Source organism: Volvox carteri, assembly GCF_000143455.1.
Source record: "Volvox carteri f. nagariensis unplaced genomic scaffold VOLCAscaffold_18, whole genome shotgun sequence".
NCBI classification, from domain to species: domain Eukaryota; kingdom Viridiplantae; phylum Chlorophyta; class Chlorophyceae; order Chlamydomonadales; family Volvocaceae; genus Volvox; species Volvox carteri.
The window spans coordinates 1,365,780-1,392,502 of NW_003307561.1; the positions used below are offsets into that span (position 1 = coordinate 1,365,780).

The 26,723-nt window shown below is 56.8% G+C and overlaps 5 protein-coding genes across 5 annotated transcripts; 3 read left to right on the top strand and 2 right to left on the bottom strand.

The window, feature by feature from the left end:
* Positions 1–690: 690 nt before the first annotated feature.
* VOLCADRAFT_74628 (uncharacterized protein) lies at positions 691–2,090 on the top strand. The gene is made up of 4 exons (XM_002950279.1): positions 691–765; positions 835–958; positions 1,032–1,162; positions 1,319–2,090. Exons 1-4 carry the CDS (start codon positions 706–708, stop codon positions 1,370–1,372), a joined length of 369 nt encoding a protein of 122 aa, XP_002950325.1. The 5' UTR covers positions 691–705; the 3' UTR covers positions 1,373–2,090.
* Positions 2,091–2,200: 110 nt separating this feature from the next.
* VOLCADRAFT_81071 (uncharacterized protein) lies at positions 2,201–7,279 on the bottom strand (the record flags this gene model as incomplete). Its single annotated transcript, XM_002950407.1, has 10 exons — positions 2,201–2,742; positions 3,374–3,493; positions 3,805–3,936; positions 4,372–4,492; positions 4,988–5,109; positions 5,507–5,620; positions 6,171–6,191; positions 6,249–6,436; positions 6,708–6,786; positions 7,205–7,279. The coding sequence occupies 10 exons, from the start codon at positions 7,277–7,279 to the stop codon at positions 2,659–2,661; spliced, it is 1,056 nt and encodes a 351-aa protein (XP_002950453.1). The 3' UTR covers positions 2,201–2,658.
* Positions 7,280–8,336: 1,057 nt separating this feature from the next.
* Positions 8,337–9,696, top strand: VOLCADRAFT_104708 (uncharacterized protein). Its single transcript, XM_002950280.1, has 2 exons — positions 8,337–8,563; positions 8,879–9,696. The coding sequence occupies exons 1-2, from the start codon at positions 8,408–8,410 to the stop codon at positions 9,392–9,394; spliced, it is 672 nt and encodes a 223-aa protein (XP_002950326.1). The 5' UTR covers positions 8,337–8,407; the 3' UTR covers positions 9,395–9,696.
* Positions 9,664–14,504, bottom strand: VOLCADRAFT_109764 (uncharacterized protein). The gene is made up of 9 exons (XM_002950408.1): positions 14,199–14,504; positions 13,819–13,884; positions 13,318–13,393; positions 13,072–13,172; positions 12,027–12,180; positions 11,769–11,860; positions 11,173–11,306; positions 10,709–10,827; positions 9,664–10,519 (listed from the first exon to the last, which is right to left on the bottom strand). Exons 1-9 carry the CDS (start codon positions 14,283–14,285, stop codon positions 10,077–10,079), a joined length of 1,272 nt encoding a protein of 423 aa, XP_002950454.1. The 5' UTR covers positions 14,286–14,504; the 3' UTR covers positions 9,664–10,076.
* Positions 14,505–15,099: 595 nt separating this feature from the next.
* Positions 15,100–24,322, top strand: elg5 (acetylglucosaminyltransferase; the record flags this gene model as incomplete). Its single annotated transcript, XM_002950281.1, has 17 exons — positions 15,100–15,525; positions 15,607–15,709; positions 16,279–16,376; positions 17,245–17,365; positions 17,605–17,699; positions 18,319–18,388; positions 18,911–19,053; positions 19,602–19,699; positions 20,016–20,219; positions 20,404–20,476; positions 21,083–21,188; positions 21,388–21,452; positions 22,127–22,224; positions 22,625–22,735; positions 23,231–23,340; positions 24,148–24,217; positions 24,295–24,322. Coding segments are annotated over exons 1-17 (1,974 nt in total), but the record flags the coding sequence as incomplete, so codon positions are not given.
* Between the last annotated feature and the right edge of the window lie 2,401 nt (positions 24,323–26,723).

Here is a 26,723-nt window from a genome sequence, read left to right on the forward strand (position 1 = left end):
TCGGCGTCGTTCACCTCTTCTAATTTTAAAAAGCTTTCGCGCCAGCTTCTCGTGCTGGCTTTTTTGATGGCTGGCGCACCCTCCCCCGGCGCCTCCTCGCCAGCCGAAGGAAGCCATCCGGCAGCTCCAGGCTCTGAGCTCATTTACACAAGCATCTGAGGCTGCCCCTGGTAACCTATAAGACCCGTCTGGTGCGGCATGCGTCGCATGGACGAAAACGTTTCCGCGCACTGTACATCGCGATGGCCTTTAGCGCAGGTCCTAAAGGCAAAGTAAGGATATCCATGTAACGCTTATGGGCAGGTGCACCGCTGAAACCCGGTTCTGGGCCAAGCCTGTTAACGGACGGAGAGTTGAAGAGCACACAAGGTGGAAAACCTGCTAAGTTTCTCACTTTAGGATCCTCGTTTCAACATGCTATGTACGATTAAGCAGGTTCTCAGGCCAGAGGCGCTCAATCATAATTCTTAGGGTGTCGGCCATGTACAACTGGCGTGGCCAAACAATAACCTACGTCCAAATCGGTTTGGAACCTATGGTTACATAACAACTTTCTATAACTTATGGAATTATACATATTTCTTCTTCCGATTTCGGATGGCATTCCTAATTGTACGGCATCTTCGCGATGTTGCGTGTGGAAACCTGCTTGCTTCCCAACTCTTATCACATTATTACTTAGTGGTGTTGTTTTAAAAGTAAAGAATGTCCACCTCTATTATCAGTCTACGCCCAGAACAAAAGAACTTGACGCTTACCGTCAAGGTATGGCACCACATTACCTAGCCACAGAGAATTATGTCCTTGTATCAACTTGTTGTAACCTCTATACAGGTCGTCGATGCTACAACTGTGATGAGCCGGCAACGAGGGCCCAAAGCGCCCGCTGTGAAAGTAGCAGAATGCCTTGTGGCTGACAGCACAGGAGTCATCGTATTTGTGGCGCGAAATGAGCAAGGTGTGTGCAGCAAATTCAGAAGGGTGGGGTTCACCCGTTGCACAGCTGTGTGACCGAACCTAATGATTTGCAGTGGACGTGGCACAAAAGGGAGCAACGATCACCTTGAAAGGAGCAAAAGTGGACATGTTCCGTGGATCAATGCGGCTCTCTGTGGAGGGCGGGCAGGTGGAGGCCGGAGGTGATCTACAAGGGCCAGTTAACGTAAGTGGCCCAATTGGTCAATCCTATTTATGTTCATGATAATTATTTTGCGTAGATCTCTTTGGGCCGTCTTCTTTTTATGCAAAGCCTTTCGTGATTGTTTTTCGTATGTGCCACTGACCCACGTTCTCCTCGTCGTTATGTTGTTGCCTACAGACGTCAAATAACATGTCCCTTCTGGAGTTTGAGCTCGTCACCGTTGGGGCTTAGGCGGAGGTGGAAGGTCCGAGTAGCAAGCCTGTGGTTCGAGCTTGAGGGTAGCCATCCTGTGAGGGAGCATCAGCGTATGCAACTGATGCAGTGTCCTGATGGTGACTGGGAAGGTTGCTGGGGTGACCGCTTGGATCGTAACCACCCCAGGAACAAGCCCCTGACCCGAGGAACAAGGCGCGTGTTCCGAGCACTAGTATGGGAGTGAGGGAACGAGTGGCAAGTACTAGACCTTGCGTACTCGTCACGTTTAGAATAAGGGCGATGCCGTGGGATAATCTGTATGGAAAGAGTATCCCGTCTGAACTACGACTGGATTGCACTTGAGAGGTTACGGCAGCAATCCTCTGACTGCTGTTTTGCCATGAGAGCTTCCGTTTTGCATTTGGCGCGGTCTGCCAGCTGCGGAGAGTTCGTCTTGGAAACCATGAAGTAGTTTTCGTTACCAAGGAGGCTTTTGATGGGACTCCTGTCCCGCCCTGCAAAGGGAGCTGAAGATGCACTGCTATGAAGTTGGTTGCCGCATCGACCAACATAATGCCCTTCATGCCTTAAGCATATCAGGACACAGTTGTTAGTGGAGGTCTCCGTGGGTCGTTTGACGGATTTGATTGGCTCTTTCCGAGGCCACCGAAATGACAATGCTGTATCGGTTTTGACGGTGTTAAACCAGTGGCGGAATATGCCTCTTCTAATCTTGTATCATTTCTGTTTCGGAAACTTCCCTCTGATAATGCGATGGCTGCATGCTTAATGTACAGCAGGTCTTTGCACAGTAAATCCGATCAGCAGTTTGGCAAGGGGCATTGTCCCAGGTTCCAGGTGCGTCCCAGGTTCCACCTGCTTACATCCAAAACTCCTCTGGAATACGCATGCCACATTTTGGACAGCTTGCCGCAAAAAGCCGCAGCATGCCTCCTTGTGGACGGGGAGGCTAAATTTGCATACAGGGGTCGAGGGCTCCTCAAAGAAAGCCATTCAGTGTGAAAGTCCTCTCTAACCGCACCCTTCCTCCTCGACCCAGGACCCATCAGCCCTCGGGCAAAACGCAAGATTTTTCGGCACGCATCCGCGCTCTCCAATGCCACGATTGCTTTTTTTATGCAGCGCCCGCGGACCTACACACCCAGACATGGCGGAGTCATGTGGCCTGAGGCAAGGCGACGCTGTTGATCCTGCCTGCCCCCACACTCGTGCCATCTGCACTACGGGAGTGCGAAACATGGGCAAAGTCGCAGCCGCTGAGTTATCCAAGCCTAGCCAAGTCGCCGCAGGTCCCACAGGGGTCACACTCTGAGGATCTGGGTCTTGTTGGCGAAGCATATGGCCACCCAGTCGGGCTGCGCGGAGCTCCACTGCAGCTGGTTCACCTGCAAGGAAAAGGCAGCCCAAAACATCAGGATAGAAGGGCGGACAGACAGACAGACAGGGTTACGGAAGGGGGCAGATCGTGTTGGTGGGACAGACAACGCCGGCAGCAGGACGGCAGCATCATCAGCTGCATGCGTCCCCCAGCGGCCGATTGGGGAGAAAGGCGGTTCAGCTTTTTTCTCTGCATGAGCGTCCCACATCCCCGGACTGCAATGCAGGGCAATGGTGGTAGCCCACACGTGTATTCGCGCCGAGGCTCGACGCAGCTTTCTGTGGGTGGTGCAACAGAGCTGCGCTGCACCACACTGTTCATTCACATCATGCAGAGCGCGCTACCTGGCCTGCACTCCTCCAAAGAATCCAATCACTGTGGATGAAACCCCGCCAAAGAAAATGCGACCCAAGCCCTCATTAACCGGGGAAGATAGCTGGATGTGTTCCACGGCGCCCCACGACACCGCTGTCGCCCACCTGCCGAACCGACCACCACCTGGTACCCACATCGGAACCAGCTACTACCCAGTACCAGCTGATTCATTCCGAACTCCAGAACCCTTCCGCACAGTCTGTTCATTAGCTCCATCCTCCTGACCACCCACTTCTAGTTTCATCCCCTCTGCTCTGCCGTACCTCGCTCTGTGCGCCGTACGCCAGGATGGGATCCAGGGACACATCCCCCGCGGTTCCCCCCCCTAACGCCCCCGGCTGACCACCGCCACTGCCCACAGCTGAGACGTCCCAGATGAGCGCCTGCGAGCGAGACGGGGAGGGGGACGGGGAGGGGAACTGGGAATCATATGCAAGAAACCGCGAGGATGCGTGCCGAGGGATCGACCGCCTCGACGAGCACCCGGGGCAGTACAGTACAGCGTGCAGCAGCACATACGGGGATAACACACACGCACACACACACACACACACACCGGCAAAACGCCAACTCGGGCCATATGTCACCTGCAAATGTAGCATCAACAGCAAATAATATCGGCCCTTCCGTGTTCCCATCCGTGGCGCCATCCTTCCCTGCACCGACCCACGGGTCCCGCCCCCCTCCTCCCAACCTGCGAGTCGTCCCCCGCGGTACATATGTGTTGTGCTGAGTGGGGCGCCCAGGCCAGTGCGTTGACGGGTGCCTGGTGGCGGTGCAGCTCCGCCACCGGCAACGTGGGGTACCGGATATCCAGAATTACCACCTGGGGGTGGGGGGTGGGGGGTAAGGGGTTCACACGCACACACACACACGGGGGTGGGGAAATGAGGGGGGAGGGAATTCCTACGTGCAAGGCACCCGGGAACGTACGGGACAGAGGGAATATACACGTCCAGGCAGCAAAGCAACGATGGGGCGTTGCGCCGGACAGCAGGAGGGGGGGTTACCAAATACGCGCGTACGATCACAAATCACAACACTACACAACACCCCCATACAGGTGCAGAAAGCGTATACGTAATATATGGAATGTTTTGGTACTTGGGACGCGCGCTGCTGCTGCTGCTGCAGGCTTTCCTCCGGCCTCTCCTCCCGGCTTTGCTGCCGCACTGGGGATGCTAATTTCCAGTAAGTTTTGCTCGTTGCATGCCCTCCATGCTCCCCCTTAGGGCCCCCTCCCCCTCTCCCTTCCCCTCACCTTGGGTGAGTCCATGAGTATGGTGGCCATGTACCTGGGGTCCTGCCGGTTCCAGCCCAGTCTCAGCAGCGGCGTGTCGGGCTGGGGGCTTTCGTAGATGATGGTGCTGTGCTCCTTGTCACTAGGGAGCGGGGAGGAGGGGCAGCAAAGGCGGGGCGTAGAGCGGAACAGAGCGAAAGGGTGAAGCGAAATCTAATGATACAAGGAGGAGCCAGCTCAGGAAAATCAACTGTCGAAACGTTCAATAAGGGGGTAGGAGCCGGACAGCGGAGGGCGGGAAATTTGAATTTGAAGTAGGGCGGGAGGCGAGGGCCGCGCCACATCAGGCTGATGGTCAACGAGTCCCGGCCAGTCAACGGGGAGAGGTCCGGTCCCAGGGAGACACCGTGTCCTGAAACCCACGGCGCCCATGGCGCCTCTCACCACACTGCCCAAACCTCACATAGACACATAGACACATAGACACATGCACACATGCACACATAGACACATACATACATACATACATACATACATAGACACATACATACATACATACATACATACATACATACATACATACATACATACATACATACATACATACAAAGCCAATCCAAACCCAATCCAAACCCACCGCAAATCGAACACGCGCACGGAGCCGTCTGCCGACACGGTTGCAAATACCCCCAGTCCTCCCCAGGCGATGTCGTACACCTCCCGGTCATGTGCAATCAGCTGCGTGTCCACCTCCCCTTTCTTTACGCGATCAATGTGGTTGTGTGTATGGGGGCGGAGAGGCGAAGAGAGAGGAGGGGGAACGGGATCTAGGTGATGTGTAAGGAAGAAGGCCAGAGGGGTGCAGAGGGTCGAAAAGGGAGGAAACATAAGCCCACAACACCGGCACACATCTCACATAAAAAAACACATCAGCCCCACGAAACCCACCGCTCAGCACACCCTTCCCTCCCTTCTCTCTCCCAACACGCCACAGCTCCCCAGCTCAAACCCCGATCCCCCGAAACCCCTATACCCATGTCCCGCGCAAATCCAACGGTCCCAAACCCCGGGATCAGCGGGTTTCCCCTCCCACCTTCCCCTCCCCCCAACCCCCACAGCCCCCCAGAGGGCCCCCCCACCCTCACGCTCCACACACCTCGATGTCCCAGATCGTGCAGGTGGTATCGATGGAGGAGGTTCCCAGCCGCTTGGGGTCCGCTTCGTTCCAGTCGAAGGAGGTCAGCGGAGCGGAGAACTCGGACTGCTTGTTCTGAACAACACCAACACCAACACCAACACCAGCACCAGCACCAGCACAGGAAGGGGCACATCAATGTTAGTCAAGTCGGTCACCTGGGGCCACCTCAGTTACGTGATGATGCCAAAGTCAAAGAACGGGCCCTACCACAGGGGATAGGGCAACAAGTCTGCGCCCGTGTCGATAGGAATAAAAAGTAAATTGAAGGTTCATCTGCAGTGATAAGCTCTGAGGAATATCGGATATCAGTTGCCGCTGAAGGGTGGCCGGTTTCAATGAGCCGTGGGCGGGGGGGAAGGGGGGAGCAGGAGCCGGACCCGGGGGCACCCGGGGGTGGGGCAGAAGGGCTGTGACCAGTTGCTTGGCGGTATGGTAATTTCCTGGTTCGGTAATGGATAATAATGGTGTACGTGCAATAGCAAGTTCTGCTAGCGTAAAAGCAAAATCCAGGAATATTCAAGATATTAAGTATATTAGCTAATGATACGAACCTATCTCAGGGGTCCCCCGCCCCAAACGCAGCCAAACGCACGGCGGCCCCCCTCCCCAAAACCAAACTCACGTTATTCAGCAGAGCTCGTAGCTGCACACCCCGCCCAACACCCGTCGCTCCTCCTCCCCCTGCCCCCGCCGCCGCCACGTCCTCCCCGTCCCCCGCAACTGAATCCGGATCCAGAACTCTCCAGATCCGAAGCGCCTCCCCCGTGGTCGCTAGCAGGTCGGGTCTGCAGCCCTCTCTGTCGGGAAGCCACATGAGCTTGGTGGCGGGGTAGTCGTGGTGGAAGCGCAGGGAGGGGTCGGAGCGCAGCTCAGCAGCATCGTCATCCACTGCGTGTGTGTGAGTGTGTGTGTGGGGGGGGAGGGGAAGGGGAGAGTGGGTTGGAGAGTGGGCGGAGGGAAGCCGCACTTCCCATGCGCAACACCCAAAGCACACCCACGCCCACCATCATCATCACCATTACCATTACCATTACCATTACCATTACCATTACCACCACCACAACAACAACAGTATCAACAACGACACTTAGCAAAAGGGGCAACCTTATGTGGCACCCTAGAGACGGGACCCCATCACCGACGTAGCTGCCGTACTCACGGCTGATGATTTCCACGTAGTTGGTTACATCTTCGCGGAACGAACCAACCGCCAACCGAAAGCGCCGGTCACGGCGGACCTGTCGGCGGGGAGAGAAAAGCCATGGGGGCTGGAGTGACTGGGCCGGGCCGACACGGTGTGCGTGTGTATTTCGTTGTGGAAAGGGGGTTAAGAGGGGCCCGCTCACCGACGTCCCTACTGCTCCCTTACATCTAAGGCGGCGGCATGGGGGTGTCGAGAGCTCAACGCAAGCTCCAAGCAGCATTTAAACTATGGCATGGACAGGGGCTACGCACTGCCACCCGTTGTGCCGTCCTCCCCGCCCTCACACCACCCTCCCCCACAGCCCGGGAATGCAAAGTGAGCTAGCGGTGGTTGTCAGCCCCATGACCCCAGTACCATCCCGTCAGGCGATACGTTACGACCCTTAAGTGCGAGTGACTATGAGTGGCTCGAGTTGCGAAGAGGGAGAAAAAACACCAAAGTCCGACACTTACGCTCCAGTTCATCGCATAGACGGGGTCCTGGGCCACATAGGTATAAATCTCCGCACGCTTGTCGCTGTTGCTCATGGTGGCGAAGTGGGGTAATGTCCCGGTCCGGCGCGAACCGAGCCTGCGGTCTCTTCGTCCAGCAAGTATCTTAAACAACACAATTCACTACGAGCGCCTCAGGGACAGCATAAGCGCTCCAATAACTTTCGAGCCCATTGCTGGCAAACTGTCTGTCCACGATAGGACCTCACGACATAGCGTTACGTCTTCTATTCTAAAACCTGTGCAGCTGTAAGTGAATGGCTAATGTGGTGCTGAAGTGTGGAGCACTGCCGAAAAATCCTTCGCCACAACCGTTACGGCTGCAGCCTTTGCAAATATCCTTACAGGCTTATGATAAATCCGATGTTTTAATTTAGCTCTATCTTATCTTGTGCATTAGATCACATCATGTCCCTCATGAAATGGGGATTGCTTCATGGCCGTGGCGAGTTTTGACGTTAAAATTGATACTCGTACATTAACAAGACAATCCAAAGGGCAAAAGGGAGCACGGCGACTCTCTCAAGCGCTCGATTGCTTCCATGACAGGACGCACGAATTGTCGTACTGCCTTACAACGGTGTCGCCTCGTGACATGAACGCCTGAAAGTGGTCATTCTGAGGCATGCAGCTCTGCAATTCTGTAATCCGGCACTGTAATTGATCAGCTTCAAGCAACGGGCGTGCTGTTGCGGGGTGACTAAGTCATGATGGTGTCAGGTAGTTACCGTTGTTGCCTTGCAAGTGCTGTAAAGGCTCGCAGCAAGATTGCTACCTCGCACATTCGCAATTTGGCAATTGACATCCTAATTACATAAGACGGTAGGCGCCTGGTAGGCTGTAAACGAATTTAACGATACTTGGCTGACCAGTTATGGACGGGTAAACGGTTGACCTGCTTCGAAACCATTTCAGATCTAAACATAGCTATGTCAGGGTTCAACATACCTAATAGCCAATGCGTATAGATACTATATTGACCTGCTAAACGCTAACAGATACGGCCGCAAGGTGGACAAACCTGTACGGCAGCAGTCACAGTTGTTGGTGTGGTAGACTTACATTTGCAGCAGTCTCTGGCATGAACAGTTCGCTGCAAACATCTTTGTAGATATTGACTATTCTATTGGCTTGCTCTGCACGTTGATCCCAGTCCAACTAGGAATGGAAGACACTTCTAAAGGAGCATTTCCCATTCTTCCATCAGCCATCCAAATTTTCACCATTCTTGGAGCCCTTTATCCACATTTAGACATCGTCGATGACCGTGTCATCATCCAAACGGGTCGCCCGCAACTCGAGCAAAGCTTGCATGCCTTGGTGCGTGGTTTCCGCAAATCCGCCGCCGTGCGATCCATTACATTCATGCAATTGGAGACGTGGATTTTGGCATTGCTTCGCAATAATATATTACCCACGTGTCCATTGTGCCCTGAATCCGGCCTGCGGACACGCCCCATACAAGTTACGAACCTAAAACAGGGCACGGCCGGGACCCATGGACGCTTACATCGCAAGGCAGACCATCCAAGAACCCTCTTCACATCCAGGAGCACTCCATAATCCACACCTATCCGCGACTGCCGCTGCCCTCCTCCGATACACCTTCCCTGTTTCCATGCATGTGCCGTGTAGGGCCTCGGCTCTTGCCTACTGCTTTTGGGCTTCTACTGCTGTCAGTTCCTACCTCCGCTGGCCCCCCTACGGAAGGAGTACCTAGGGACCCTAGCGCTCGTACAGATTGCCCACTTCACGCTGCTGCTCGGCCGAGTAGCCTTCTTCCCCGCCTCCTTCCGCACAGACAGCGTGGGCACCCTTCTAGGCGTTGTCGCTGCCGCCAGCGTCACCGTTCTGATCTTGAACGACCACCTGGCAGTCCCAGCTCGTCCATCCGCAGCTCCGCTGGAGCGCCAGCGGGCGAGGCGTGCACACATAGCTGTTACCTTGGCGACGCATACGTTATGGCTGGTGTTCACGCTGCTGTTCGTTTTGCCATACCTGTCTTCGCTAGTCCCGGTCGATGTACCCAGAGAGGGGCCGTACGGTTCGGTAGCAGCGGTTCTGGCGCCAATGACGGCCCTGGCAAGGCTGGGGGTATTTGTGTCAGGGCGGATGGCTGCGGGGCGGGTCGCCAAGCAGAAGACCGCGTGATGGGCCCTCCCCAGCCATGTAGAAGCTCACGGACGAGCAGCTCGTATCTGGGTATTCTGTTGGGCGCGGCCCCATCGTGTGCTACGTATTGACGCAACGTATGAAATGTCTCTATACCAGTGTGAATGCTTTGTGCGCATGATGCAAGAGGTGTGCCTTATGAATGTGTGGTGTTGACTAGTAAAGTGCTAGCAGCGAGAAGACTAATTGCCCAAACAGATAATTGGATCGTCGATTGTACCAACAACGAATGAACAAAGGAACGGTTTATAACCAACTCATTTGAAAATACCATATTTTGGATTCGAATTTCCAATGTTGTTCATTGCTGCCAATGCACTGGTATTCCTGGCAGATGCATCAGCACTTCTTTGTCCAGTTACACAGCGTCGGCGTACTCGTAAGTGCAACGACCAACCTTATTTTACCCCATCCGAATCTCCGCCGCTGCCTATCTTCGCTACTCCTGCCAACTCCTGCACAAGCCCTGCCTTCAGTTCACTTAGGTAATCCAAAAGTTGACAGCTGCCAGAAAGGCGCACACATTACATGAGTCACCTCGAAAAAGGTCCATGCGAAATGCAATAACCACCTCCTCACCACACACCCCTTACACCGCTCGTGCAATAGCCACAACACCGTACACAGTCTGTCACCCCGATTCCGCCTAGATGAAGTGCATTTAGGCACGCGAGGCAGCCGCCGCCTCCCGTGCAGCGGCCACGGACGCCGCGCGTGCGATGACGTGCTGAGGGGGTCGGACCTGCGACATGGCAGCCGCAGCCGTCGCTACCGTCTCCTTGAGCGCCGCCAGCTGGGTCGCGAGTTTGGACCATTGCGCCTGCCCAAAGCAAGGGTGGGTGGAGCGGGCCACCGACACGGTGCCGCGGACCGAGTCCACACGTCCCTCCAGTAGCTTGGCGCCTATAGCCCGAACGATCCAGGACTGCACCTGGTCTTCCGGCACGTCCAACGCCACGCGCAGGTCCCCAAGCGCCACCTCGCCGTGGCCCGCCCGCGCGCACGCAGCCAGCAGAGCAGTCATGCGAGCCTTGGACAACACCGCTTCAGTGGACACACCGCCAGCGGCCTCCAGGGCAGCGGATGCAGAAGCGTCGCGTGCACCTGACAACAACATGGATGGACGGGAGGTTACGGGACAACCAAATCGACGTGCAAGTTTGAAGATTATTCGCCCTAGCTTGGTAGGGACGGCACTCCTATACTTGTTGGTTTCCAACTAGGGCGTTTCAAACGGGTATTTTATTCCGGCATAAAGATGACAGCGCCGACTCTCCGGCAACATGGACTCACCCGCAACGTCCCCGGCCACTACCGTCGTCACCAGCTTGTGCAGGGGAGCGTACTTGGGGCTATCCGCGAGCGCTGCTACGGCGGGTAGTGGCAGCAGGTCCAGAGTGTACACCGAGGAGCTGATGGCGGAGAGAGTTTCAAGAAGCAGAACGGGAGAGAAGAAGCAAATTTACTCGCGTCAAGGGGGGAATGGACATGGGCCCCGGGTATGAGACGTGCCGGTAAACAGTCTGTAACAGATTGGGCCGGTTGGACTCCGTCTTTTACCCCATGCCATATTCCACAAACAATGAGTTAACCTATACATCACAAACCAGGAAAGACCTGGCCACCGCAATTGCCTCTGGATAATCTTTTGGAAGTAGCAAGGCATGAGCAATTCAGTTATCAGCCTTGGCGGGTCTATCATTCGTCTTTCATCATGCCTAAATCTAGAAAAGCCACAATTGTGGCCGCGAACTCACCTCCGCAGGTAATCTGCCAGGGCTCCTGCCGCCGCCTCCACCACCTCTGGTGCCTTGTCCGAGGTACCCGGTAGCGACAGCGCCAGACTTACCAGTGCCAGGTGCTCCCGCGTGGTGGGTCGGTCAGAGGCGCCCTGAACGTCACAGAAGTGACTATAGGTAAATACAGCGCAAATTACAGAGCACATAAGTCCGGCCCTGTGCGGCTGGTCACAGAGCTATTTGACGAGCTATGGGCCTCAGAGTAAGGATGTCAACATCGCATCCCGTGTCGAGCGGGGCGTATCAGGCAATGTAGATAAGGATAATTAGGAATAACTCATCCTTGGCCAGGTTTTCATGCGAGGAAGAAGCGCGCCATTATTTAGCTCGCGACGTAAACAATCCAATCCGCACGGCAAACCACTGCAGATCGGTAACCTTCATGGTGTATGTTTCACTCGGCACTTTGCCCAGGGAATAAATCTACATAATGTGCCAGGCACCTCCATTGAAATAATTCTAAAGCAAGCAATTTCAAGGCGGCCTTGACGCGTACCCAAAACACAGCCTTACTGTCCTCCCCTCCCCCTTACACTCAACCGAGCCCCACCCACCCTCATGGCCGCCGCCAACGCCAGATAGAGTTGCCGGGACTCGGAGGGACCCAATTGCCATTGAGCCACCCAGCGTTGTGCCTTGCCGCGAACTGATATACGGAGGTACAGGAACGGAACCAGGAAGCTTGTGAGTCACGGCGGGGTTAGGTTAGGCCACGCAAATATTTATATCGAGGCGTAACAGACGCGCTTGCCTCGAGAGAGGTCAACATAGGACAATTGTTTGGCACGCCGTTTCCTGGGAATGGTACTCACCTGCAGAGCAGAACGTGGCGCGGCACTTGGCCGAGTTGCGGGCCGCGTAGCCCGCCGTGGCGAGAAGCACCGCAAGCTGCGCCGCCGGCTGAGACGACAAGATACCGTACAAAGACAGCAAGGCCGTCAGTCGCTCCTCAGCACGCTCGTCCGACTGTCAATCCGAGGCCAGACATGAACAAATGAATTGAAGGGAAGGATGGTTAGATAAAAGATAGTGGCAAATAGCCACTATGGGAAATCAGGAAAATATCTCCGTGTTAACATGATTGGATGTACGGAGGATGAGAATAATGATATCATCAAGATCGTTCACGTGTTCGCCATGCAAATGTTTGTTTCCAATGCAATGGATGATACCAAACATGTTGGGGCCCAGTAGGATAGCCGCATGTGCCATAGCAAGGCCGGACTCAGAAGGGTATGAAGTTTCGTCAGAGCACAAAGCTCAGACAGAAATCTCGTGTGTAGAACATCCTAACATCGTCGTCCATCCATGCAGAGAGCAAGCATCACACACAACTACGGGGAAGAACCCCCCAGAAAAACCACAATACGATTGTTCAGGTAAAACGCAGTGATTGCGCTATTGGAAGCAACCCAGTACTGCAAGACGCATTTCGTGTTGTGATAGCTCTTCATGCGTCGAAACTTATGAGGACTCAGAAGGGTGCGAATTATCGTCAAAGCACGAAGCTCAGACAGAAATCTCGTGTGTAGAACATTCATACATCATCGTCCCCCGGTGCACAGTTCACCATCACAAAACACATAGTGGGTTCTAACACTCTGGTGTCCCGGTGCATACTCCCCCGTCACGTGTGAATTGTGCGAGCTGCTGTAACGACGCAAAAAGCCAATCTGAGCATCCCGGGTTGTGCCTTTGCTGTATTACAGCTGCGCGTCAAGATCTCCACGGCACTTCTAGGGCTGGCTAAAATGAGGGGGGGAGTCTTGGATCGCATGCATCCGTCCATCACGCTGTTGAATATGCCCCAGAGATTGTGGAAGTCGCCGCGTAACGAACACCGAATCGAGGCCTCACCTGGCAGAGCGCGTTCGCTAATGTCGTGGCGGCGGCCTGCTGGCCGTCGTTTGGCACCCTCCCCACGGCGTGCACGGCAATGCTTAGACAACACTCAGCTTCTGAAAGAACACAAAATGACATGGAAACAACTGTCACATGCATTTGGCTTTGATAGACGTGGACAGAGAAGGTGCAGCAGCAGACCGTACCCTCGGGTAAGCAGGGACAACATGGCTTGGCGCAATTGCTGTGATTTCTACTCACCCTTATCGGTCATTTTAGTGTATATTGTGTTGACTTGAGAAGAAATGCGGGAGACATACTCTTCGTAGCGTTGCTCCTGCGGTCACGAAGGAGACAGTGCGCAGGGCTGTCGGCTGGCTATTAGGCACTGCTGAAAAACATGCAACGCGTGACAATTGTTAACAGGCTGTCGAAAGCTGACACCAGTTTTCACTTTAAAGGCAACATACACATCCAGCCACGCAGTTTTCTTTGCATCGTTTGCTTTGTGCCGCTTAATGTGTTCCCCGTGGTGCCTAGGTATTTTTTTAGCAGAACGTGTAAATTGGATGCGTTATGCTATGCGCACGTCACCGGGAACAGGTACCTTTCGCCATTTTGCAGCGCAGGCAAAAACAGCAAAGGGGGACACGCTAGCAGCGCTATTCCTAAAGAGATAACAACCCGGTAGCAGATTGGTAACCTTATCGGTCAGTGACCCCCCAGTTACTTAGTCTTAGCCCGTTATGTCGGTTACCTTACCTGTACCAAGTTAACGCAATCGTTGAGGAATATCGTTGCTGGCGTGTCCGCTAATGCTGTCCTTGTCTGTGTCGCAAAAAAAGGGGGAGGTACGTGTCTCCGTTGACGCCAAACATAGCATAACGCATTCAATTTACATGTTCTGCCAGAAAAATATCTAGGCACCAAGGGCAACACATTAAGCGCATAAAGCAAACGATCTGCCACTGCGTTCAAAGATCAAGCTAGCTTTGGCGGCGGACGCACGGCCAGCGCATCCTCCAAAAACATTAAACATCATCAGAGGTAGATTGATATTTACGTGATGAAGAACTGGTAACATTCCCACTATTGCGCCACATAACGGAAGCGGTGCAAAAGCCGATTTCTGGTAAACTCACCTGGCCTTCATTCAACAGCTCTGCCAAATGGTGTGCAACGCTGACAAAGCTATCCTCATCCGAGGTTTCTACAAGTTGGAGTGGCATTTTAGTGCACACCCAGGATAAGAGCGGCCCGCAAGGGCGATATTGCTCTATATTGAATTGGGACGAGGTCTATTATTCGAAGGATTGTCCTGGCGGGGTTAAACTGTGGGAAAACAGACGATCTAATATGCGCTTGATCCTAGGCGCCGCCGTGTGAGGACGCCGTAATAAGGACCACAACAAGCGGGACAGATGCAGGAGAAATGACTAAACAAAAGTAAGACAGAAAGTATGTAGAAGATGAAGTAAAGAACTCAAGTAAAGTGAAGGGCGTCACGGTTGGTGGAGCGGTTGGACGGGAGGCCCACATGACAGCGTGCTTGGGCACCGTCGCCACAACCCGGTGCCCTCGTTTCCGGTGAACGTCTGACTTCGTAGTGTGAAGCGCATTACAGCATTGCGCATACGGGGCCTCGTACAGCTTTTGTCACTCAGCTGTTGCCGCTTGATTTTTTTGTGATCAAACAAGAATAATAAGGGGTTCACATGTGCAGATTTCATTTAAGCTAGGTGGGACCTGTCCTTTGTATTCAGACCGACACCTCCCTGTTGACTAGTGTTTCCGCTTCATATAACCTGGGAACATGGCACATGGCTTTAGCTTATCATAATTTTGGCGTGCTCACCTTGTGCGAAGTCATTTGAAACCATTCAGAGGTGAGGTTTCGTTGAACACCGAATGTCCATTCAAACCACCGTTATTCCATGCCCCAAAGCCTTCTAATCGCTTACTCCATATCCTTTGAAGTGATCACCCTGTACTGCATGAATATAACTTCACACTTCTTACTTCCCCCGGTGTACCCTTGCGCAGGCGCCCCTTTCTTGCAACACCCTGCACCGGGCGGCACCGGGCTCGATGGCCAGCCCCCGCCTGCCGCTCCTACTTTCCCTCCTGCTCATATCCCCATCATGGCGGCCTGTGGCCTGGCTACTGCGCAGCACCTCCCTTTTGCCTAGCGAGCTTCCGTCCGGCAGCTTCGCCAGCAGCATCAGCACGGGCAGCAGCATTTCCAGGGGCGCACGGACCACTTCTGTCGGTCTACATCTTGCTTCGGCCACGCCGCGTACTTACAGGATTGAGCACCCCGCCATGCGGGGCTGGGAAGAACCCTCGTTGCCCTCCTGGGACGATGTCATCAAAGGGGAAAAGCGAAAGGTAGTGTGCGTGTCGGGGGTCCCACCACTGTACAAAGGGAAAGATCACAAGGGATGGCCTTGCGGGGGGCGTGTGATGGGGGTAAGAAGCTATTGCTTACAGTTGTACACGTGCATGCAGAAGTCTACGTCCCTCATGCCGCTCCCCTCCCATGCCCCCCAGATGTACAACCCCGGGGGGAGCAGCATAGCCCGCAACGGCACCGTGTTGGCGGGTCACGTGGGGGGACTGTATGACCATATCATGGTGGATCACCTGAAATCAGGTACGGCATAGTACGGCAGCATGCAAGGATAAAGTACGGAACGCAACGAGAAGCACCAGAGATTTGCATAAAACCCGACGCAAATAAACCGCGCTGTAACGATTGGCGAAAAGAAGCAAAACGAGAACCCCGGCGTTACCCGGCTGTGGTGTAATCCTGGGGGAGGGAGGGAGGACGGCGGATCATTAATGCAGGAGGCATAAAACCCTGCTGCTGCCGACATGTCAAGTACGAGGTGCTGCGTGGATGGGAAGGAGCTGGGCGTGCGGTAGACGTGTCGATGCATGGCATTGCTGTTTGGAGCTTGGATGGTTGAGGGTTTGAAGGCGCATAGGAAGGGAGGGGAGGGCGCGCCACGTAGACCGACCAGCAGCAAGAAAAGCAAGTTGACCACCTGACACCGTGGTGGTCATCAACGCAACAGGAGCCCCCTTGTAGCAGAGAGGGAGCGGGGCGAAGGCGGATGAAAGCCCTTTGGAGCCGTCTTAAGCTCATAACAGCTCGGCCCTGCACCCGGCCCCGCTCCCCCGCTTCTTTCCCTCCTCCTTTTCTCCTCTTGCTTTGTTCAGTGTGTGACAGCGGCGCCGGTGGAGGTGGAGGCAAGCCCTGCAAGCGCAAGGTGTGCGCCCTTGCTCGGGGGGAGTGGTGCAAGGAGTACTACAACCAGGTGCGGGTGGGCGGGAGGGCGACCTGGCTCCCTAGGGGGTCTTAGAGGGGGCCAACATAGAGAAGGGGGGCCGGAGGGATCTGAAGGCCACAGGGGGCTTAAAGGGACACAAGCGCAAGAGCCTTGTACCCTGGCGGGCCTTGTATCCGTTTCATAGCCTTCTCGTGGGTGGACGGATGTAGCCTGTTTGGGCCCGCTCCTGCCTCTTCTTTGCCTGCTGGCCCCGGTTCCCGGCCTCTCTGGTCCTGTGGTGGATTCCTCCCTTTCTGTAACCGGAGACGGAACCTGTCACCCGAGGGAAAGGAAAGGAGTGGCACCCCACCGGAGCAGAGGCCGGGGTGAAGCCCCGGGGGGGACTGGAAGAACGGAAGGTGCATCACCTTTACCACACCCAGCACGGACCGGTAGTTGGACTCCCTTGGGAGCGCGTGCCGGGGTTTGGGTTGTCCCGACCGGACATCCCAAAGGGGAAGTTGCATAGTGGGTTGAGAGGTTGAGATGTGAGTGGAACTAGGTTAGGACAATGTGGGTGAGTGAACGGGCAGGTGGCTGCGGGGGGGGGGATAGGCTGGGCTTGGTGGGCAACAGGCGTCCCAAAGAGGCAACTGCCCGGGTTTGGGAGGGAAGGGAGGGAGGGTGGGGGCGGGAGGGAGGGTAAGAAGGATAAAAGGATTGTCGACCAGGACTGGACCGAAAGGGGAGCCGTGGGGTAAGAAGATGTGGGGGGGAGGGGCGTTGGTGCATCGTAGAGGCTGGGGGGCTGGGGTCCGCGGTGTGTGTTAAGGGACTGTGCGTGTGTGTGTGTGGATGGAGGGTGTGTGTGAAAGCGAGGTCCATTGGCTTCTTGCGGTTCCTCATGTCCGTGCAGGGTCCCATACCCTGGCGTCCACCTCCCCGGGGCGATAAGGACTGCCCCGCCACCAAGTACGGCGCCTGCAACGGAGTGGGTAGCTGCCAGTACGACTTAGGTGTCTGCTTATGTCCCGCGGGTAAGAGGAACATGTGGCGCAGTTGGTTGGTTGGTTGCTTGGTTGGTTGGGGAGTAAGTTAAGTGTGCAAATTCGCCCTTGACAACCCCATTTATCCTCCCCCCCAAAACACACGGACAGTTTACTAGGACAATTTTGTGCTTAGGACGTTGTCGGCTTTTAACTCTTTGCTGCTTCTTGCGTCGCCACATTATGGTTTCCTCCCCGCTCCCTCCCCACTCCCTGCCCTCCACGTGCAGGCTGGAAGGGCCCCGATTGCGGCCTCCGAGACCCCCGGCCTTGCACCCACCGCTACCGCCAACAGCCTTTGGACGGAAACAACACCACACCTATCGTGAGTACGGCAGTGGACAAGAGGGAGGAAGCAGGGGCTGAAGCCCGGCTGGAGGGGTTGGTTCAGAGGGGAGGGTTCATCTGGTGCTATTACATCAGGGTACAGCACGGAGCGGTGTCCGGTATCCATGTCCATGTTCTTAACCCGCCTCGTGCGGTCGGGTCCTGGTACCCCCCCCTCCCCCGCCCGCCCGCCCTGCTTCCCGCTCCCTTCCCCACCCGCCACCTCCCTCCCTCCCAGCCCGCCTCGTTCCCCTTCCGTTCCTTCACTATGGACCCCTGCTCGGCAGTTTTGGTACTTTAGTAGGACGTCAGTCGGCATCTGACGATGGCATCATGACAGGATCGAATGAGAGCCCCTCACAGCTGCCAGCCCAGATGACCCCGGCGGCGTCCCGTGCGGTCCATATATACGGGGGTATATGTATCCGGTACTTCCTTCCCTTCCCTTCCCTGCTGGCCCCTCGTCTGCACGTCCCGCCTCTTATTTGTCTTTACTTTTATCTTCTTTTCCGGCGCCATCTGAACCCGATATCACCATTGTTTTCCTCGCATCCGGATCTCCCCTCTCCCCCCCTTCCCCTCACACACATACACACACACGCGGGACACCTACACAGAGTCATTCCGGTCCTGATGGTCGGGATTTGAACTGGCTGGAGGAGGGCTGGACGGCATCTAGATGTGCGGGTGAGGACTCGGGGGGGGGTAAATGAAGGGGGGGGGAAAGACGAACCAGCCACTGGCGAATGGAGCGCTTCAAAATACCAAAGATAGACGGGGGTAGTCCAGGAGAGGTTATAAATGTTGCATCAGGAAATGCTGCAGGAGTGAAAAGGGGGGGGGGAAAGGGTGGAAGTTGAAGCACGCTGAGGCGGCGTGGGGAGCTGGAAAGGCGGCCATGGGTTTTGGGGGTGGACTCACCCACCGGCGGACTCACCGCAAAATGTTGCACTTTTCCCCAGAGTTACGAAGTCCTGAGCCGTCCAGAGTCGTCCAGAGCAACAGAGCAACAATACTGTGCGATATGGAAACAGGCATATGTATGATATAGCCGGCAGCCCCGGACCTCCAGCTTTGTCCCAACCAGCAGTACCCACACCGTCCCTTCTTCCTACTACCTCCTCTTAACTATTTCCCCCTGAGCCCCCTCATCCCGTGTGTCTTTCCCCTCGGCCCTCCCTCCCCTCCCCCTGCGTCTCCATCATCCAGGCTACTGCGATGAGGACCTGGCCATGTGCTACTGCCCCCCGGGTACCAAGTACGGCAGAACCCTCGCACCCCCCGACGCCCCGCCGGGCACCCCGCCGCTGCAGGCCGGTCGACCCATGGGCGACTCGTGCAAACCCGGCAGGGTAGGCGTGCCTTCCAGAACCGAACCCGACACGATATACATACGTGCATACAGACATACAGACACACAAGCTACTCGCGCACCGTCCCTTTCCCAACTCTCCCCCCGCGGCTCGTAAAACGTATCTACACAATCCTTTATGCTGGAAGCACAGTGCTGTACCACACGGGGCACACCAGGACGCAGGTTGCATCAAACGCAAGGTGGTGCATGGCGTGTATCAGTATGTGTGCATGTGTGTATGTAGGTATGTAGGTACATGTAGGTGTTACATGGTCGAGGGGTGCGCAAACCCGATAAAAGCCCCTCACCAGTACCGAATGGTCTCTTGCCGGCCCCTTCCCCCCTCGTTAACTGCGCTGACAATCGTCTCCATGACACCTGCACATCTTACCCCTCCACTCTTAACACATACAACACATACGTACACATACACACGCGTACTTCTACACACACACACGACCCTCGCCGTTTTCTTCTCATTTGCTACCCAGATCATTTAAAAGCACAGGACCCCGCGGTCATGGCCGTGTCCCCCACCGCCCTCAGGACCCCGCCACCGGCAAGAGGTTGGACTGGGGCCGTCTGGAGCCCGACGACCTGTTCGGACCCGACGGATGGTGTAACTCGGAAAACCCTCGTACCCAGTGAGAGATGCGTGAGGGGGCGGAGGGCAGGGGGCAGGGCAAGGGGGGGGGACCGTGTGCGAGAAACTCAGAAATGATGAGCTGCCGGCGTCCGAGGTTAGCGCGAAACACCCCCTGTCTCCCTGATACGGCCTGGAAGACTCGGCAAGGAAATGACCACCGGCATCCAATAAGGATTAACATTGCGGAGGGAGGGAGGGAGGGAGGGAAGGAGGGAGGAGGCGAGGGAAGGAGGAGGGGAAAGGGGAAGGGGAAGGGACGACCATATCCCCGCCACCACCACCACCACCCCCCGCTGTGTCCTTAACCGCCGCAGCTGGCTCACACACCCACACGGTGGTCTTCCCGTCTGCCACCCACTTGTATACCACCCACTTGTATACCACCCACTTGTATACCACCCACTTGTATACCACCCACTTGTATACCACCCACTTGTATACCACCCACTTGTATACCATACCACCCACTTGTCTGTCTGCACACCGCTGACCGGGGGCCCCCGCCTTGTGGTTCGCCCGTCAGTACCCTCACGGGGCTCTGCTTCCCTAACCATGTTTCCCTTCCTCCCCCTCCTCCCACCCACCCCAATTCTACACCCCGCGACAGCTGTTTTTCTCAATATTGCAATTGTTGTAATTTCCCTCTTCCCTTTCCCTCCCCCCCCCCTCTACGCTCATACTGTGTTGTGGTACTGGTTGCAGCTGCGGGTGCCTTCTGGACGGTTCTCAGGGCCACTTTTGCGACACCCCCACTGAGGCGTTTTGTTTCAACCAGGTGGGGACGGGGTGGGGGGGGAAGGGCAAGAGTCAGGCCATGGGGGTGGGCGGCAAGTCGTCACGTGTACACGCGCGCAGAGGTTGGGGGGAGGGAGCTGATGGGATTGCTGCTAGGGGTGCAGTGTCCCGGTTGGTCGACGCATGGTGGGTTTCTAATGGGCCCTATACCCCGGGCTGTCCCCTCCTTCGTTTCCCCGGCATCGCTCTTCCCCTTTTGTTGCGGTGATGCCGGGGACGGTGGATGCCGTGGATTTCGGTGTATGATGCAGGCTTGCTCCCCCCTTCGCTCTTAGTCTGCCATCTTCAGTGTCCCTCCCGCCACTCCGCCACCCCACCCCAGCCCGCCCCCTCGTGTGCTACTGGATGATCGACATTTGCTTCTTTACCCTTTGCACCGCAAAGGGTTTCCCCTCCCCCCCTTTCCCCCCTTCTTTCCTTGGCAGCACTTCCTGCCTTTCACTCGTTCGCGGTTCGTCTTTCCCCACCTTGGCCCCATCCTGTTTGGCTTCCATTGTCCCGGCTCTTCGCGGGCCGCCCGCGGGTCCCCACCACCACGTCTCGTCTCCAACACCCCCGGCGCCACGGCCCCTTACCCCCCCCCCAGTGCTCCGGACACGGCGAGTGCAAGTTAGGGTTTTGTAAGTGCCATGAGGGCTGGTACGGCATGGACTGCTCCCGACTACGAGCCTCCGCCAAGGAGGTGACGAAAGGTGTGGGGGAGTAGGGGAGGTTAGGGGGGTGGGTGCCACTTTTTAACGTGGCAGGGGGCTTGCAAGGAACACAGTTCCCACCTCTGTCTGGCTCTCCCTCCCGCACCCCTAGGTCCATACATGTCCCTTTCGCGCTCTCTTGCCTCCCCCTCCTCGCCATCCCCCTCCTCACCATCCCCCTCCTCACCCTTGGGTCCAGGCGACCACGAGGGCGGCAGCAAGTCCTACCTGCAAGGAATTGTGGTGAACCCACCCGCGGCTCAGGTCCGTATACATGCATGTGTATGTGTGCATGTGTATGTGTACGTACGTTAGAGAGGGAACATCCGCCAGCGCCTCAAAACCACAGAGTACCGCGCGCGCGCGTATGTGTGTGTAATGATCTTCGGGGCCGCTCAATATGGGGAGGGGGAAATGCCCAACATGGCGGTACATGGGGATGGCGTCATACCTTAGCGAGCCCCCGCGACTAAAAGTGTCACCAGCGACATGTTTCGGACTCTCCAAGGAAGCTGTGCATGACGGGCGGGGCTGCTGGAATGCAAGTTGTATCATAGATGTCAAGAGCACGTAGAAATACGCCGAGGAGGCGCAGTAGTGGCGAAGAGCGAATAGGTGGTGGGCGGCTAGCTAGGACTGATTGCACACAGCGAGACTGAAGGGATGCTTCCTGGCTTCCGCACATCTTCCCCCGCACGGCGCTACCTCCCCTTTCGCGCACATTGAACTACCGCCGTCTGATGACCACCACCACCACCACCACCACCGAACCATCACTACCACCACTTAACAGCCACCATGAATGGCCACCCCATAGCAGGAATGACGAAACACCACCAACAGAAGTACGGCTGCCGCCGCCGCCGGCCCCCCCTCTTGCAGCAGCTTCACTCGTGTGTGGTTCGCCTTCCCCCCCCCCGCTGCTGCTGCTGCTGCAGGATCCGCCGCCGGTCCCGACTCGTCGCCGGCCACTGATCTACGTGTACGACACAGATCCCATATTCAATACCAAGATGATTCAGTACCGCCTTGCTCGGTGAGTGAGAGTGGGTGTGTCGGCGTTTCATCTCCTTCTACCCACCTACATTTTCGCCGTATTCCGTACACACACACACACACACACACACTCCGGGAGCGACCGGTCGTAACCCCCACCCCCCTCGGCTCTCGGGGTACACCTCCACCTCCCCCCCCCAGCCCCCTCCCCCCCCCCCGCGCCCCCCCCAGCCGCCACGAAACCGCCAGTCCAACCCTAACCACCGCAGCCCCTTAACGCACAGTGGAACACGGAATCCACACTAACATACCTCGTACAAAACCTACCTGGTAGTCGCCTGCCTATCATCATCATCATCATCATCATTACTGGGGTGCCCCCCCGCCACCTGCTCACTGGACCGCTGAGATCCCTCGTCCGCCCACTCACCCACTCGCAGCACCTCGTGTGTGTACCGGCTGTTCGGGGCCGGCAATGACACCTTCTACAACAACTTTGTGTACACCCTCGAGAGCTACTGGATTGAGATGCTCACCATTAGCCAACACAGGTAACTATTTTAAGTTCGGTTTTTTGCGTTTTTTGATGGTCTGTATGTATATATGTGCATGTGTGCCGCGACTAACCAGCCTGCGTGTGTATGCTGGTGTTTGGGGTCGTGCGTGGAGAAGGGAGGGAAGGAAAAGGGGGAGCGAAAAGAGGGAGGGAAGGAAAGCAAAGGAAATCGTGGGCCAGATCCATCGAGGATGACCTCCCCCCCCTCCTGAGTTTGGTTAGGGAGAGGGGCCGAGGACGGGGGGGAGTCCTCGGGGCTAGGCGGCTTTCCGAAGTAGCTTCTTTGCTGCCGTGCATAATCTACAAATGCAATCACATGCAGGACTGTGTGGATTTTCCTCCCTCCTTCCCCTCCCTCTACCCCACCCCTACCCCCTACTACCCCCATCGCCACTCCCTCCTCTTGTACCTGCTTCAGTCGTGAGTGGCTCGCCTGACCCCCCTTCGTCACCCTCACCCCCCAAATCCCTGAACTCATACCCTGCTTCAGGACGTTCGACCCCGAGGAGGCGGATTTCTTCTTTGTTCCCGTACAGTTGACGTGTTACTTGTGGCCGGTGCTGGGCTGGGCGGACCACCCGTGGTTCGGGATGCCGGCGGGTGGGTGCGGGGCCGGGGGTGGGGGTGATGTGGTGGTCTTTATGAGGCTCTGTGGTGTGTAGAAGTAAGATGTGGGGGGAGGGGAGGGAGGGAGGGAGGGGTCCTACCAGGGGAGGGAGGAAGATGCAAGGCGGGAGGGAAGCTGGTTTCATACAACGGTCGTACCGCCGTACTGCCGTACCTCCCTGGATCCCAAACTCATGCGAAGGCTACAATACGTTGATAATGGCTTTTCGTAATGCCTCCCCTTTTGGTAAAAACACATCAATTACCGCACCGATTCCTATTTTATCACATTATTCCACCGACTACGACTCAAACCCCCCTGTGCCGGTGTGGTTTGTGGTTCCTACCGGGTGGGTGGGGCCTCCGCTCGCCCCTCACTTCCCACCACCGCCGGCCCTTCCCGCCACCCTCCTTACATGTTTGTTTGTACATTCCTCCTCACCTCCCCTCCCCACCTCCCCTCCCCTACTACTTCACAATCCTCTCCCCCACCTCCCCTCCCCACCTGCCCTCCCCCCCCCACCTCCCCTCCCACCCTCCCCACCTGCCCACCCCTCACCTCCCCTCCCCACCTCCCCTCCCCTACTACTTCACAATCCTCTCCCCCACCTCCCCTCCCCACCTGCCCTCCCCCCCCCACCTCCCCTCCCACCCTCCCCACCTGCCCACCCCTCACCTCCCCTCCCCACCTCCCCTCCCCTACTACTTCACAATCCTCTCCCCCACCTCCCCTCCCCACCTGCCCTCCCCCCCCCACCTCCCCTCCCACCCTCCCCACCTGCCCACCCCCCACCTCCCCAGCCCACTCCCGGGCCCACCAGGGCGCCAGCATGTATCTGTCAGCTAAGCGCTGGATCCAGCAGCACTACCCGTACTGGGACCGGAGGGGCGGCAGGGACCACATCTGGATGATGCTGAATGACGAGGGGGCGTGCTGGATGCCCACAGGCGAGTGGTGCAGGGGGTGCAGGGGGCGGTGAGGGCGGAGCGGAGTAGGGAAAAAACCGTATGAAACCGTAAGGCTTGCGACACGACCCGGACTGCGCTTACGAAGGGAACGAACCATCCAAGGGGTGCGGTCGGGTCGGGTGGGGCGGGAGTGGAGCAGGAGGAGGGTAGGGGCGTGTGAGGCAGGGGGTGGCGGACGGGAACAAAACCCACACGCATCCCGTCTCGAGCGTTCTTCAACACTTCCATGCCGATCTCTTCCGCTCCCCTTCCCTTTCACTCGCTCGTGAACAACCCGCGCTGCTGCTGCGTATCCTTTCTTGCTGCCCTGTACTTTGCCGTACTGTACGGCAGAGGTGTACAACACATCGATAATTTTGTCCCACTGGGGCCGCATGGACGAGGCTCACGTGAGCGGTACGGCTTGGGGGTACGACAACTACACCTCGCCTCTGGAGTCCTGGCCGCCGTACTTTGACGGTGACTGGCGTACCATCATAGAAGGCCACCCATGCTACACACCCGGCAAGGTACGACACCTCACATTCCGTACTGCCTGCGTTATTCGTACTCCAAAACCACCTTACCCAGTTCACTCGTTGTCCTACGTGTCTGTTGTCCCTCCAGATGCCTTTCTAAGAAGCAGCAGCTAGCTCTGCCTTGAGACGGCCACACACACACACACCGCCTTTACCTTGAATGTCCGGATGACCGCTGAAGCTTCGGCAGAGGGACACGACCTTCTTATATTTATACTATTAATTCAAAAATCCAAAAAAATCCGAATCGTCGGTGCTCTATAAAAATAGAGTCAAGTGACTTAGCTTCATGTCTTGGCCACCGCTTGTAGCTGATTTGCTCTCCTTTTGCTTACCCACACCCACCCGCAAAAACCCGTACCCCCGCAAAAAACCCTGAAAACACACATCCCCTCGGGTCCCCTAAGCAGGTTGACCTTATGCTGCTCACATGCATCCCCCCCTCACCCCCTATCAGGACCTGATCATCCCCTCCCTGAAGCACCCCGACCACTTCCAGAGCTCCCCCCTGCTGGGTGCTCCCCCCCTGGAGCGAGATATACTGCTGTACCTGCGGGGGGATATGGGGCCATGGAGGGCGCACTGGTACAGCAGGGGAGTACGGCAGCGACTGGCAAAGTGAGTGTACGGCAGTGCGGGCGCTATGTGGGGGTTAGGGTGTGTGGCGGTGGGATGGGCGCGGGGAGGGAATGAGGGAGTGAGGTGCGCTTGTCTGGGAGTGCGTCTGTATGTCTGTTGGATTTGTCCGCGTGTGGGACTGATGCGTGCGATGGTACGGAGGGAGCATGGGAAAGGGGAGGGGGAGCCCTTGAAGCAACGTAACCGGGAGGTACGAGCAGCCCTCCCCCTCCCCCTCCCTCCCCCTCCCCCTCCCTCCCCCTCCCCCTTTCGGACGCCTTTCGGTCAGTTCTACGTCTGGTACACTCTTGCCCTGGCAGCAGCTTCACTCGTTTGTGGTTCGTCTTTCCCCCTCCCCCTCTCCCCCTTGTGTACTTCCAGGCTGGCCCACAAGCACGACTGGGGCACCCGGTACCGCATATTCATCGGGGAGGGCTGGCAGGTGCGTCCGGGACCCCCTTCCACGACGGTGGAAGCTAGGCTGCTGTTTCCTTGACTGAGGGCAACATAATCCCCGCTCCGCCTCCTGCTACATCCCAGCTACCGCCCTGCTATACCCCTGCTATACCCCCAGTGCGGAGGGACCCCGGGAGGCCGCTGTGTAGGGTAGTGGGAGGGGAAGCCGGGTTGAGGAATGTCGTACATGCAACTACGACTCCCCTGACAGGTGGCTCATTGAGCTGTTTGAGCTGTTTGGGGGGAGTGGTCCGGAGGGGGTTCGCAATCCAGGGCCAGGGGCAGGCCTTGGCCTTGACGCGAGCACTTGGGGGCATTCCTGAGCTCATCTGCTTCAAGGTAAGGCCCAATACGAATCACTGGGACGCCTCTCCTCTAGAAGAGCACCCTTCTCGTTCTCCTGGACAAGCTCGCCCTCCTGGCTCGTCTAGCTGTCACCCCAACCCACCTCTCCCCAACCCACCACCTCCCCCCAACCCACATCGTTAGATCTCCGGGAGCTACTCGGAGCACCTGGCCAGGTCCAAGTTCTGTGTGGTGGCGCCAGGTGGGAGTGAAGAGGAGGGGGGGTGGGGGAGGAGGGAGGGGGTGCAGCAGTGGGGCGGGGTGGTGGTGCGGGTTTGGAGGACAGGAGGCCGAGACTCGGAGCTTGGCGGTGGTGGTGGGCGGGAAGGGGGTGGGCGGCTACGTAAGAGCTAAGAGCAGCGGGTACTCTGAGGGGTCCATCCGGCGGAGGGCCCTCCTTCCTCAGGGTGACAGCCGTGTGGTAAGGGGTCGGAGGTAGAGGGGTCGGAGGTAGATGGGATGGGTTGGGTG

Bases quoted from the DNA above. Each gene is read 5' to 3' on its own strand.
- VOLCADRAFT_74628 (XM_002950279.1), top strand. From the start codon at position 706: ATGTCCACCTCTATTATCAGTCTACGCCCAGAACAAAAGAACTTGACG. The intron at 766-834 runs GTATGGCACCAC...ACCTCTATACAG, and splicing joins ACTTGACGCTTACCGTCAAG to GTCGTCGATGCTACAACTGT. The intron at 959-1,031 runs GTGTGTGCAGCA...AATGATTTGCAG, and splicing joins TGTGGCGCGAAATGAGCAAG to TGGACGTGGCACAAAAGGGA.
- VOLCADRAFT_104708 (XM_002950280.1), top strand. From the start codon at position 8,408: ATGGAAGACACTTCTAAAGGAGCATTTCCCATTCTTCCATCAGCCATC. The intron at 8,564-8,878 runs GTGCGTGGTTTC...TGTGCCGTGTAG, and splicing joins AGCAAAGCTTGCATGCCTTG to GGCCTCGGCTCTTGCCTACT.
- VOLCADRAFT_109764 (XM_002950408.1), bottom strand. From the start codon at position 14,285: ATGCCACTCCAACTTGTAGAAACCTCGGATGAGGATAGCTTTGTCAGC. The intron at 13,885-14,198 runs GTGAGTTTACCA...TTTGCGACACAG, and splicing joins AGCTGTTGAATGAAGGCCAG to ACAAGGACAGCATTAGCGGA. The intron at 13,394-13,818 runs GTAAGGTAACCG...TCGTGACCGCAG, and splicing joins ATTGCGTTAACTTGGTACAG to GAGCAACGCTACGAAGAGTA.